General features: G+C 33.2%; 1 protein-coding gene across 1 annotated transcript in view; it reads left to right on the forward strand.

Annotated features, from left to right (window-relative positions):
* LOC139501968 (repetitive organellar protein-like) overlaps window positions 1-9,141 on the forward strand; it is a 103,487-nt gene extending 94,346 nt beyond the window's left edge. Inside the window, exons 37-40 of the mRNA XM_071291281.1 lie at window positions 2,696-2,754; window positions 3,817-3,895; window positions 7,726-7,791; window positions 8,125-9,141. Of these exons, the coding sequence (XP_071147382.1) occupies window positions 2,696-2,754; window positions 3,817-3,895; window positions 7,726-7,791; window positions 8,125-8,178 (258 nt within the window). The 3' untranslated portion in view covers window positions 8,179-9,141. The remainder of the gene's footprint in view (window positions 1-2,695; window positions 2,755-3,816; window positions 3,896-7,725; window positions 7,792-8,124) is intronic.
* Window positions 9,142-14,314: the final 5,173 nt, after the last annotated feature.

Here is a 14,314-nt window from a genome sequence, read left to right on the forward strand (position 1 = left end):
ATATGTTATGTATTACCATAAAATACAACTTACATTTCAATATTAAGGATGAACACGAATGCGGCCACTTTCGTTTTACACGAAAACCGTCTGAAATTTAGCTAAAATGATAGAATTGTGAAGATTTCAGTAATTTAGCGTGACTTAATGGTGCAAGTACTCGATATATGTGCATTGTATTGCCAAAAACAACCAATATTTATGTAGCAGAAGCATTCTACTGTCCAATATATATTTAAAAGTTTACATTTTAACAATTTTGTAAAACTGCTATATTTTGGGGCCAAAAAGGGGTCTTACCGGACATACTCCTTTTAATATGTTGTTACTGATGACAAAATGGAGGTCAAGTGCAATAATGACGATTTTGACTTTTACCGTTCAGGAGTTATGGTTCTTGAAAGATTGAAAAATGGCTTTTCCAGTCGTGTCCGTGCATTTACTCATCACTGTGCTTAAACGGCTGTGGGTAACTTAAGTTACCCACAGCCAAAGATGGCGGACTCTAAACTCGTTGATATTTAATTCATACAAAATGTACCTTTTGCGACGTTTTTCATGCAGAATGTAAATATTTATAGGATTATTGAATAAAAAAATGACTAACAATTACCATGAATTTGTTAATATAGAGTTCACTAAAGCGCAAGGTCAACTTTAAAAAATGCATAAGATGTCCGTAACTTTTTTATCGAAACTAAGCAGACTGTCCGTAACTTTATTTTTAGATGTGGGTAACTTTTGATTTAAAATTTTAAGAATTATAATTTCAACAATTATAAGACAATTAACATCATATTTGTAACCTTCGCGGCCGTTTATACTACTCATTCACCACCAAATGTGATTTTATTAACGCATCATACTTACACCACAGAAGTTTTATATGGGGTTTGAATTGTGGTACTCCATCCTGGTTATGGTTTGAACTTTTATTTACTGATGTGCGTCTTATCGACGTTTTTCGCTTGTCAGACCAAGGATTTTCCATACTCTTTAATGTTTTGAGTTTAATCATATGTTTGCGATTTACCTTCACCTCTGTTTCTTTCTATGTGTATTTTGATGAATACTCTTTGACGCGGCTCGGTATTTATACATCCCACCAGTTAGTTATAGTGTTATGATTTTTTGAATATGTTTCCTAGTATGTTTTTTTTCTCTCTTTGTATGTTATCAGGGGTTGTTAGACTATAATTAAATTACCCTGATGTCCTACGTAGTTATTTATATTTTTATATACTATGTCGAATTGTTACACTATGTTGACTGCTCTTTTCCTTTTATTGTCACTGACTTTTACCTATTGTGTCTTTTAGTTTTATTCAGTTTAATGAGATTTAATGCAACTTGCATACAAATGAAATATGCAGCTAGCTGTAAAACTAGGTTTATTCATTTATACAAAATGTCCTTTTTGAAGTTTTCCCATTTACTGTAAATCTTGGCCAGGGTGCCGCAATATCGCCGTGCGCAACGTCCCAGTGTGTCCAGATTGACACCCCTTTTATTTTACTGTCAATGCTGATGGGATTTGTTTTTGTGGGGATGAGAGAAAAGTGTTTTTGGCTTTTTCAAAAAGACGGGAAAAGTTTGTGCACTTAAGTCTCGTATAGTCTATCCACTGCATGCCTGGGCAATTTGGGTTCCCCTCCAAAATCCCGGATTCACGATACCCTTGTCGTTGCTGGCAGAAAATCAGTAAGTGTATACATGCTACATGTATGTGTAAAAAATACTTGTGTAGTCTACTTGTTCAAAAATAAAAACGAACAATGATGTTTCAACAGTTTATCTGCTATGATCGGAAACAACCCTCCGAACTAGGCGATTCGGGTACCCCGTCGTTATACAAAATGAGACCCGAGTTTTGCGGATTTATCGTGATTTTTTTCATATTTTTCCCAATTTTGCCTTGAAGTTCCATCGATACAATGAATTATATCATACTAGACATCTACTTCGTTTTGTGAATATGTATTCGATGCAATCTCTATCATCAGTTTAAACATTACATCCGCGTATGTCGATTCTTTGAAAGTTACGGACATCTCTATTGGTATGATGAAAAAAGTTACGGACAAGTTGTTTTGAAGTTACGGACAGCCTAAGTGTTTTTTAAAATCGTGCTGTGATCGTTTATTTTGTAGAATTTAATCACCTTTCCAGTTTAAGGGTTTCCCTAAACGATTAATACAACTTTTAAATTCAGTTGTTTAATTGATGCATTCGTGGTATTGTTATTCTATAGAAGAAAAGTATCTAACCGACGCAAGGCGGCTCCATCTTGGGCTGTGGGTAACTTAAGTTACCCACAGCCGTTTAAGCACAGTGCTCATGAACCATTCAACCTAAGCTTTTCAAATTTTAATATGTTGATACTGATGACAAAATGGAGGTCAAATTTGATATTGACTATTTTCACTTTCACCGTTCATCAGTTATGGTTCTTGTGATATTGGCAGGATACAAATAAATGTTAATAAATCGTGTTTGCTGTCGTTGTGACAGCCTCTTGTTAATCATTGTCTCAGTACTAAATTTCACAGCAGCAATTTTAAAGCCTGTATTATTTTTTTTCATTGGGCAGCTCTTGTTTTAATTATCATTTTTTTCATAAATTTGTTAATAATGATTTATCCTAATTTTTCATGTGGGAGAATTTTGATTTTCTTAAAAATGACTCTCATTTCAGACATTGTTCAAACAACAAATGAAGCATCTCCACCAGTTTAGAACAGAACAAGAGAAAAGGTATTTCATAACTCTATTTTACAAAATTTTACATATTTTGACCATTGAAACATGTCAAATGATATAGTATAAGTTAAAAAAATTCTGTGAATGTTAACCTTCTGGGGAAACTATTAACATACACAAATTGTTTTGGTTCAGTTATAATCTTTTAGTACCGTAAACTTTAACAGAAATATTCAACTTTTATGTACTATTAAATATTTGTTGGAGCATAAAGTTACTCTCTGTATTCCTTTGGAAAAAAGTTTATTGGCGATAAATATTTTTCTCTTGTATAGGCCCTTGCATTGATACTACATGCTTGGAAACACAGCTGTAGTTTGATTTCCACTGTTACAACTTCCGTTCCCTACATGGTACTTCAGATATGATCATACAACTTTCCAATCTTACTGCTGCAATGGAATGCACAACAAGTTTAATTTTTGCTGGTGTAGCAATTAGATTTCTAGAGTTATGATCTTGGATATCTTGAACTCAATAATAAATTGTTTTATGATGATAATATAAGCTGTCTTTGGAATAGAGCCTGTGTTGGGGCTTTGGACTTGTTTTATTATTATCAAAATTGAGTTCCCTGGTTCTAGACCACTTTCCAGTTCATCCATTACCGGGAAAAACTCATCAATTATGCACACCTTTGTGACATCATTTACCAGATAGAGGGGATTGCCTGTATCCCTGCACTATTAACGTTCATCAAGCATCTTACTGATCATCATGGTGCAGGATAAACCAGCAATAATTTTTATTCTGTAAGTACTTATCACAATTCCCTAATGACACAAGTGCTGATTGTCAATTATTAGAATTCAATTTGCCGAAAATAATTCGTGCAATATAGCATCATAGTTTTCCAACCACTTGCTCAACATGGGAATGGAAGTGACGAGGCCCCTAAACACACAAGTGATGTTCAGTTTTTGACGGAAATGCATCGAACTCGAAAGTTGTCTATTAAGTAATGACTTATTTTGTAACATTCAACCATCACCTAGTCACTTTGTCATTCATCGATCAACTAACATGTATTGTTCTTTAATCTTGTTTCTTCTACAGATTGTCCAATCTATGTGAGGCACAACAAGATCTTGAAGAAGAAATGAAGGAAGTAGAGAATCAGTCAACACATCAACATGTAAGTTGTATCCTGACAGTCAGTTTTATGTGTATTGTTTGTACCATATTGAAAGATTAAGCTGCTAAATAATGTGAATTATTTATAGTTTAAGGTTTGGTAGAGGGAGATGTGGACATCTCTTCTTATTAACTCAAGTTTTTATGCCCCACTTATGATAGTAAAGGGGCATTATGTTTTCTGGTCTGTGCGTCCGTCCGTTCGTTCAGGTTAAAGTTTTTGGTCAAGGTAGTTTTTGATGAAGTTGAAGTCCAATCAGCTTGAAACTTAGTACACATGTGTCCTATATGATATGACCTTTCTAATTTTAATGCCAAATTAGAGTTTTAACCCAAATTTCACGGTTCGCTGAACATAGAAAATGATAGTGCAAATTTCAGATTAAAGTTTTTGGTCAAGGTAGTTTTTGATGAAGTTGAAATCCAATCAACTTGAAACTTAGTATACATGTTTCCTATGATATGATCTTTCTAATTTTAATGCCAAATTAGAGTTTTAACCCCAATTTCACGGTTCACTGAACATAGAAAAATGATAGTGCAAATTTCAGGTTAAAGTTTTTGGTCAAGGTAGTTTTTGATGAAGTTGAAGTCCAATGAACTTGAAACTTAGTGTACATGTTCCCTATGATATGATCTTTTTAATTTAAATGCCAAATTAGAGTTTTAACCTCAATTTTACGGTTCACTGAACATAGAAAATGATAGTGCAAATTTCAGGTTAAAGTTTTTGGTCAAGGTAGTTTTTGATGAAGTTGAAGTCCAATCAACTTGAAACTTAGTATACATGCATGGTTTCTATGATATGATCTTTCTAATTTAAATGCCAAATTATAGTTTTTACCCCTATTTAAGGGTTCACTAAACATAGACAATGATAGTGCGAGTGGGGCATCCATGTACTATGGACACATTCTTGTTTAATGTCGCTATGATAAACAAAACTTAAAATAATGAATTGATATCAAGCAATATTTAATGCTCAGGAATTGTTATACCTGTTTCTCTTAAATCTTCTTCTGCCGAAATTTGCCGAAAATGACTCCCTTTTAGCTGTTATAAACAACAGTTTTCCTAGGAGGAAAAGAAGTCCATCATAACCTTGCTAGTTGTCATTGACCTAATATAAAATGAGTTTATAAATCTGTGTCAATCAACTATTTTTATAGGAATTATGCATGTTGCAAATACAAATTATCAAGAAAACAATGTTAGTTATCTCATGCCTAGGATATTTATGAAAAAGAACCATAACAATTTTGTTTGCAGTATTTGCCCTTGATCAAATAAAATATGTGCATCAGCAGTGAGTGACATTAGAATAATCTTCTTAAATGCGCTAAATTTCAAATGTTGTTTGGTTTCCATGTTCCTAAACTTGCTGAATTATATCTTTACAAACAGGGAAGGGACACACCATGTGTGTTCTGCTCATGAGTTTTTTAGCTCACCTGGCCCGAAGGGCCAAGTGAGCTTTTCCCATCACTTTGCGTCCGGCGTCCGGCGGCGTCCGGCGTCGTCCGTCGTCGTTAACTTTTACAAAAATCTTCTCCTCTGAAACTAATGGGCCAAATTGAACCAAACTTGGCCACAATCATCATTGGGGTATCTAGTTTAAAAAATGTGTGGCGTGACCCGGTCAACCAACCAAGATGGCCGCCACGGCTAAAAATAGAACATAGGGGTAAAATGCAGTTTTTGGCTTATAACTCAAAAACCAAAGCATTTAGAGGAAATCTGACATGGGGTAAATATGTTTATCAGGTCAAGATCTATCTGCCCTGAAATTTTCAGATGAATCAGTCAACCTGTTGTTGGGTTGCTGCCCCTGAATTGGTCATTTTGAGGAAATTTTGCTGTTTTTGGTTATTATCTTGAATATTATTATAGATAGAGATAAACTGTAAACAGCAATAATGTTCGGCAAAGTTAGATTTACAAGTAAGTCAACATGACCGAAATGGTTAGTTGACCCCTTTAGGAGTTATTGCCCTTTATAGTCAATTTTTAACCATTTTTCATAAATCTAAGTAATCTTTTACAAAACTCTTCTCCTCTGAAACTACTAGGCCAAATTTAACCAAACTTTGCCACAATCATCATTGGGGTATCTAGTTTTAAAAAAAATGAGTGGCGTGACTTTGCCAACCAACCAAGATGGCCGCCACGGCTAAAAATAGAACATAGGGGTAAAATGCAGTTTTTGGCTTATAACTCAAAAACCAAAGCATTTAGAGGAAATCTGACATGGGGTAAATATGTTTATCAGGTCAAGATCTATCTGCCCTGAAATTTTCAGATGAATCGGTCAACCCGTTGTTGGGTTGCTGCCCCTGAATTGGTCATTTTGAGGAAATTTTGCTGTTTTTGGTTATTATCTTGAATATTATTATAGATAGAGATAAACTGTAAACAGCAATAATGTTCGGCAAAGTTAGATTTACAAGTAAGTCAACATGACCGAAATGGTCAGTTGACCCCTTTAGGAGTTATTGCCCTTTATAGTCAATTTTTAACCATTTTTCATAAATCTAAGTAATCTTTTACAAAACTCTTCTCCTCTGAAACTACTGGGCCAAATTAATCCAAACTTAACCACAATCATCTTTGGGGTATCTAGTTTAAAAAATGTGTGGCGTGACCCGGTCAACCAACCAAGATGGCCGCCACGGCTAAAAATAGAACATAGGGGTAAAATGCAGTTTTTGGCTTATAACTCAAAAACCAAAGCATTTAGAGCAAATCTGATTGGGGTAAAAATGTTTATCAGGTCAAGATCTATCTGCCCTGAAATTTTCAGATGAATCGGTCAACCTGTTGTTGGGTTGCTGCCCCTGAATTGGTAATTTTGAGGAAATTTTGCCGTTTTTGGTTATTATCTTGAATATTATTATAGATAGAGATAAACTGTAAACAGCAATAATGTTCAGCAAAGTTAGATTTACAAATAAGTCAACATGACCGAAATGGTCAGTTGACCCCTTAAGGAGTTATTGCCCTTTATAGTGAATTTTTAACCATTTTTCATAAATCTAAGTAATCTTTTACAAAACTCTTCTCCTCTGAAACTAATGGGCCAAATTAAACCAGAGTTGGCCACAATCATCTTTGGGGTATCTAGTTTAAAAAATGTGTGGCGTGACCCGGTCAACCAACCAAGATGGCCACCACGGCTAAAAATAGAACATAGGGGTAAAATGCAGTTTTTGGCTTATAACTCAAAAACCAAAACATTTAGAGGAAATCTGACATGGAGTTAATATGTTTATCAGGTCAAGATCTATCTGCCCTGAAATTTTCAGATGAATCAGTCAACCCGTTGTTGGGTTGCTGCCCCTGAATTGGTCATTTTGAGGAAATTTTGCTGTTTTTGGTTATTATCTTGAATATTATTATAGATAGAGATAAACTGTAAACAGCAATAATGTTCGGCAAAGTTAGATTTACAAGTAAGTCAACATGACCGAAATGGTCAGTTGACCCCTTTAGGAGTTATTGCCCTTTATAGTCAATTTTTAACAATTTTCATTAATTTGGTAAATTTATGTAAATTTTTACCAAATATTTTTCTCTGTTACTAATGGGCAAAGTTCATTATAGATATAATTGTAAGAAGCAAGAATGTTCAGTAAAGTAAGAACTTCAAACACATCACCATCACCAAAATACAATTTTGTCATGAATCCATTTGTGTCCTTTGTTTAATATGCACATAGACCAAGGTGAGCGACACAGGCTCTTTAGAGCCTCTAGTTTTATATCCAATTGTAAATGGTTATGAACTAAAACAGATCAATAAATTCACATGTCAATTTGTTTCTTGGATTTTAGGTGATGGTAAAATCAAAATTAAGAGAAGATCTGTCTTCATTGCAGAAGAAGCTTTTGTTAGAATCGGTATGTTATATTTAATTTCTAAAATTGAGAAAAGGAGAAAAGTATACAAATTTTTAGAGAACATAGTTGTGTCTTATATGTGGTAGTAACTGTTTCCTTTGTAAATACTAAATTAAAAATTACAATTTTGTAGAAAGGAAACAACCTTTAAATGACTGTATGGCCAATGAATTTAATCAATTGTGTTTTATGTCAACTCCAACAAAGTTCAGAGTTATACAAGAATCACTTTGTCTGTCCATAAATTGAAGAAAAAAACTTCAATTTATTGGTAAAAGGAATTGCACTTTTTATATCATTGCTGAACTTGATAATGTCCAATCTTTATTTCAGCAAAAAGAAGAATTGTATCATATGAAGAGAAATTTACAGACAATATTCTGTTGATGACAGTAATCATGGATATTTACTTTCACAATTAACCTATTGAATATTCTCCTATGAATAGATGAATATTTATCTGTAAAAAGTTGAAGATATGTCATAGAAATGTTGTAACAGTATTTCAGATTATGCTTTAAATATGTTTGTAAGGTTCATCTGTAAATACTTGTAAAATTAAGAATTAAAGATTTTTAAGCGTTTTATAATTCACAATGTGATGAATAATATGTAATTATAAAAAAAAATCACATTTGTTCTAATTTTAACACAGATACTTTTTTCTGGTCATATAATTAGTAATAAAAGTAAATGCAAGCCATAATTAGACACCCTTTATTTGTTTAGATAGTGTATGGCCATGACTATATTCTTTAAAAAATGTATCACTTTATTTTCCAAGACTTGCATCCATTTTGTAACATTGAAAATCTTGCTATCTAATTTTAATATGCAATGCGCATAGAATGAAGCAAAACCCAACTTTGCATTCAGATTGTTAATGTTCTAAGTGTCAATTTTTTTCTTTCTGCATTGGAAGTGAGAAAACCAAAATGAAATATCTGAAATAAGAAAAAATTGAGTTGTGTAAAACTGATGAAAAAATGTATATGACTGTTTTTTTGTTCATGACATGTGATGAAGATTTTTAGAACCAAAGAAAGGTTTAATGCTGTTGATTTTTATTCTCCAAGTTTTATTAACTGCAAATTCAGAAATTATTGCAATGTTTTTATTATTGTGAAAACATTTGACAGGGTTGTAATTGCAATAAATCAAACTCTCTATTAAAACAAATTATAAGATTTAAACAGGGTTTTTCTGTATATCGCAAAAATTAAAATCAGATTATAGTCAAAAACAACAAAATTGGAATGATAAATGCATGCAATAATTTCTGAATTTACAGTATATTTGTTATGTTTCTGAAAACTATGTTGAATAATAAATTGTTGAATTCAGTTTAAGTACCAGTATTTTGTGTTGTGTTTTTAATACATTGGCAAAATGTACCTTTATCTTTTAAAATTTCTATTAAAATATTAAAATCACAAAAATACTGAACTCCAAGGAAAATTCAATCGGAAAGTCCCTGATCACATGGCAAAATCAAATGACAAAACACATCAAACAAATGGACAACAGCTGTCATATTCCTGACTTGGTACAGGCATTTTCAAAGTTAGAAAATGGTGGATAACACAAAATAAATCATCTCTGTTGATCATATCTGGCTTATTAGCTCAGGGTTAAAGGTCCATGTGATTTATTGCAATAGCTTGGCATACAATTGTCTTATAACCTATGATTCAAAATCAATATTATATTTAACCATATATCCAAGGTAGTTACAATCCCAGAAACATCTTTTCGAACTCATTTCAGTTTTAATGTAGCTTTGACCATGACTTTTGATTTGTTGCCCTCAAAATCAATAGGAATACTCCCCTCATTATATGTAACCATGTGTTCTCGCTCTGTGCTGAAAGTTTCCCTATGCTTTATGTGTAGGCTCTTCTGTATTTTTATGGCCCCGCAACGCAGTTGTTAGTGCCATATAGTTTTACCCTATTCCGAAAGTTCGTCTTTCAGAAATTTCATCTTTCCGAAATTCCACAACAAACCATTATACAGAATTTTTTTCTAAACACCTTCAGATATTGGGCTGATTTTGGGTTTGTGAGTTCACCATGATGAGTTACAGATCAAGTTTAAGTTTCGTTCTGCTCGGCTAATTTTTGCTGAAATTACGGGCTTTGGACTTTGATAAATTGTTGAAAATCACAGTTATACATAGTTTTTTTCTAAACCCCTTCAGATATTGGGCTGATTTTTGGTATGTGAGTTAACCATGATGAGTTACAGATCAAGTTTAAGTTTTGTTCCTCTCCATTAATTTTTGCCAAAATTAAGGGTTTACAACTTTGAAAATTGTTGAAAATCACAGTTATACAGACTTTTTTTCTACACGCTTTCAGATATTGGGCTGATTTTTGGTATGTGAGGTAACCATGATGAGATACAGGGCAAGTTTAAGTTTTGTTCCGCTTCGCTAATTTTTGCCAAAATTACAGGCTTTGGACTTTGATAAATTGGTGAAAATAACAGTTATACAGAATTTTTTTCTAAACACTTTCAGATATTGGGCTGATTTTTGGTATGCGAGTTACTCATGATGAGTTACAGATCGTTTAAGTTTTGTTCCTCTGCATTAACTTTTGCCAAAATTAAGGGTTTACAACTTTGAAAATTGTTAAAAATCACAGTTATACAGACTTTTTTTCTATAGGCCTCCACATTTTGAGCTGAGTTTTGTTAACAGTTAATTTATAATTATGAACACATCAATGTGAGACTACCATCATGTTTTGTCCACATGTGTTATCAAAATTTGCAGATTTTTCAACTTTTTGGGACAGGGCCATTCCTGTTGCTTTGACACATCTAGTTAAAGTTGTGGTTTATTTGTTTTTGAGATAATTTCTCTTATGTGTGCATGCCACATCATTCTTGCAATTGTAGGCCAGGTTTTGTATTAAAATTTCAGTAAAGTGCACATCACCTATTCTTGACCAACCCTTTTAATTTACATGGACTGTACTGGTTACTGGAACTTTGGCTATACCAAACCAGGTACTTCATATCTGAGAAACAGGCAATATATGCCCTCAATTTAAAATGCATTCATTCATTCGATACCTAAATGACCAAAATATATTCTACACATTTTGATATTTACAATTAAGTGGGGAATTTTTTTGTTTTGACCTGGCACAATTTGGTGGTGTTACATCATAATCAAAGTGCTTGTAATCACTGAATGATAAAGATTGCGTTAATTTATCAGTGGTAAGGGGAAGAAAAATTAAACATTGCATTGTATAAACATGATAAAGCACTGGTTGTAGTTTATTCAACTACAATTATGGACAAAGGAAAATAACTCCAATTTAAAGATTGTTTTAACAATGGCATCATTGATATTTTGAGAACATGTACTAGTTTCCTGACCCTTGCACAAGTTATATAATTATCTTCACAAGTATAATATCATTTTGGAACTTGAATATCTGAGTAATTTCATTGATAAATTTCTGGAAATGTTCATTGATAGGATGTTTAGAATGTTATGATCAATGCACTATTTTTGTATCTCCAAAGTAGTGATCAACCTTGGATGATTTATATTTGATTTTGGTGCCATATGAATTTGATTGCATTTCATTTAATCTTTACCCTAAAAGACCACCTAAATTATCTCAGTTTGCAAAGAATTCCCCTTAAACCGATGCTAGTGGTCTTCAAAAACTGGCAGTGAGTGGGGTATTTAGCTGTGCATGTACTGATCTTGTGACATTGATGGATATATTGTATCCTTTGTTTTTCTATAATATAGCCCTGGCCTTGAAGGCATAAAACTTTGCTCAGTGCTCGGAGCACAAAAATCATGCTCGAAACATGAAATCCAGCAATTTGATTGGTTGATTTTCGAGTCTGAGTACAAAAAAACATGCTCGAAAGTTTTATGACCGTGAGGCCTGGAATCTTGAGTTTTTGTTGCTTATCTTATCCCATTTTTGGAAAGTAGAACTGATTTGAGACAATGAAGTCAACAATTGTTAGGTTTTATCCTCTGTTGCTTTAAAAGATGAAATTTGTTTTTTTTATTATCAACGGTATTTTGTCTTCCAACATACTCTCAATCATGCTGATTATAAAGCAGGAAATGTTTGTAAATTCAAAGTTACACATTGTTTTCTATTCTACTTTTCACCTTTACATTGCACTGCAGCTAACCAGTATTTATACCAGTAAACTTCCCAACAAAGGATACATTTTAATATATTAAAGTGTTATTACAAAAACAGGTTTGGGCTTTCAGAATGAGCTTCTAGAAAGTAAGATTGCAATTCATTTGTAGTCTTCAATTAAGCATCCAGGAATCCTTTTTTCCAAAGAAATTTCATTCTAATGTTATGGAAGTTAGAAGATGTGTCATTATTGGCTATTCCATGACTACCACCAGAGACTAAATGATGTAGAAAGTTAGCAACTATAGGTCAACATTTGGCCCTCAACAATGAGCAAACACGCAAAAGTAATACAAGTTGAACAAGAAAATCAACAGCCTGATTTATGTACAAAACAAATACTTTAAACAGCAACAAATAACAACCACTGAAGGACAGGCACATACTGAATCTGGCAATGTTTGTGGGAGGAGTGTGCCAACCCTCCCCTAGTATATGACAAAGGTTTAACTGCAAAACATAAAAATGCATTTTAAAATCAATTGAATGGGACTGAAAATGTTCTAAAGATCCATTAAGAAATTCAAAGGCAACCCAACTGGTGCAAAAAAAATTGTTTAGCTATAACAATTACTAAAATTATTATAACAAACTCTTTCTACCCTTTTCTGTTGGTACATGTTACAAGGATGTCATTATATTCCATGCAGACTTACTTTCCTATTTGTAAATGGTACTTTTCAATATATTAAAATTGAGAATGGAAATGGGGAATGTTTCAAAGAGACAACAACCCGACCATAGAAAAAACAACAGCAGAAGATCACCAACAGGTCTTCAATGTAGCGAGAAATTCCCGCACCCAGAGGCGTCCTTCAGCTGGCCCCTAAACAAATATATACTAGTTCTGGGATAATGAACGCCATACTAAACTCCAAATTGTAAACAAGAAACTAAAATTAAAATAATACAAGACTAACAAAGGCCAAAGGCTCCTGACTTGGGTCAGGCACAAAAATGTGGCGGGGTTAAACATGTTTATGAGATCTTAACCCTCCCCTATACCTCTAGCAAATGTAGAAAAGTAAACGCATAACAATACACACATTAAAATTCAGTTCAAGAGAAGTCCGAGTCTGATGTCAGAAGATGTAACCAAAGAAAATAAACAAAATGACAATAATACATAAATAACAACAGACTACTATAGATAGCAGTTAACTGACATGCCAGCTCCAGACTTCAATTAAACTGATTGAAAGATTATGATTTCATCATATGAATATCAGACAAAATCCTTCCTGTTAGGGGTTTAGTATCATAACATATATGAGAAGAACATAACCTGTGTCATGCCATTAACTGTTTTTTTAATAAATGTGTTTAGTTATTCAATGAATACCTTATTTAAAATCTCTTAATTCAGGCTGTAAATGTACTAATCAGCAGAATAGAAAGTAGAATGTCCTGGTGTACACTTGTCATCTCCAACAGCTCATTATCTGGTGACTTTACAAAACCTTGGAATCTTTCTGTCATTATTATACTCATTTGTTTCCCATTGCAAACAAGAGACTCTCAAGAGCCTGAATCGCTCACCTTAATTCTTTTGGTTAAATCTCTCATCAATGATTATTTTGGCTTTTCAATTTATTTAAATGTTTTTTGGATCGTCCTATTTTCAATTATCAATTCAGGGGCAGCAACCCAACAACAGGTTGTCTGATTCATCTGAAAATTTCAGGGCAGATAGATCTTGACCTGATAAACAATATAACCCACGTCAGATTTGCTCTAAATGCTTTGGTTTTTGAGTTATAAGCCAAAAACTGCATTTGACCCCTATGTTCTATTTTTAGCAATGGCGACCATGTTTGTTGATAGATCATAACTTGGGATACAATTTACAAACTAGATACCCTAAGGAACATTCAGTTAAAGTTTGGAAGTATTTGGCCCAGTAGTTTCAGAGGAGAAGATTTTTGTAAAAGATTACTAAGATTTACGAAAAATGGTTAAAAATTGACTATAAAGGGCAATAACTCCTAAAGGGGTCAACTGACCATTTCCGTCATGTTGACTTATTTGTAAATCTTACTTTGCTGAACATTATTGCTGTTTACAGTTTATCTCTATCTATAATAATATTCAAGATAATAACCAAAAACAGCAAAATTTCCTTAAAATTACCAATTCAGGGGCAGCAACCCAACAACAGGTTGTCTGATTCATCTGAAAATTTCAGGGCAGATAGATCTTGACCTGATAAACAATATTACCCAACGTCAGATTTGCTCTAAATGCTTTGGTTTTTGAGTTATAAGCCAAAAACTGCATTTGACCCCTATGTTCTATTTTTAGCAATGGCGACCATGTTTGTTGATAGATCA

This window comes from Mytilus edulis, chromosome 1 (genome assembly GCF_963676685.1).
Source record: "Mytilus edulis chromosome 1, xbMytEdul2.2, whole genome shotgun sequence".
Lineage (NCBI taxonomy): Eukaryota > Metazoa > Mollusca > Bivalvia > Mytilida > Mytilidae > Mytilus > Mytilus edulis.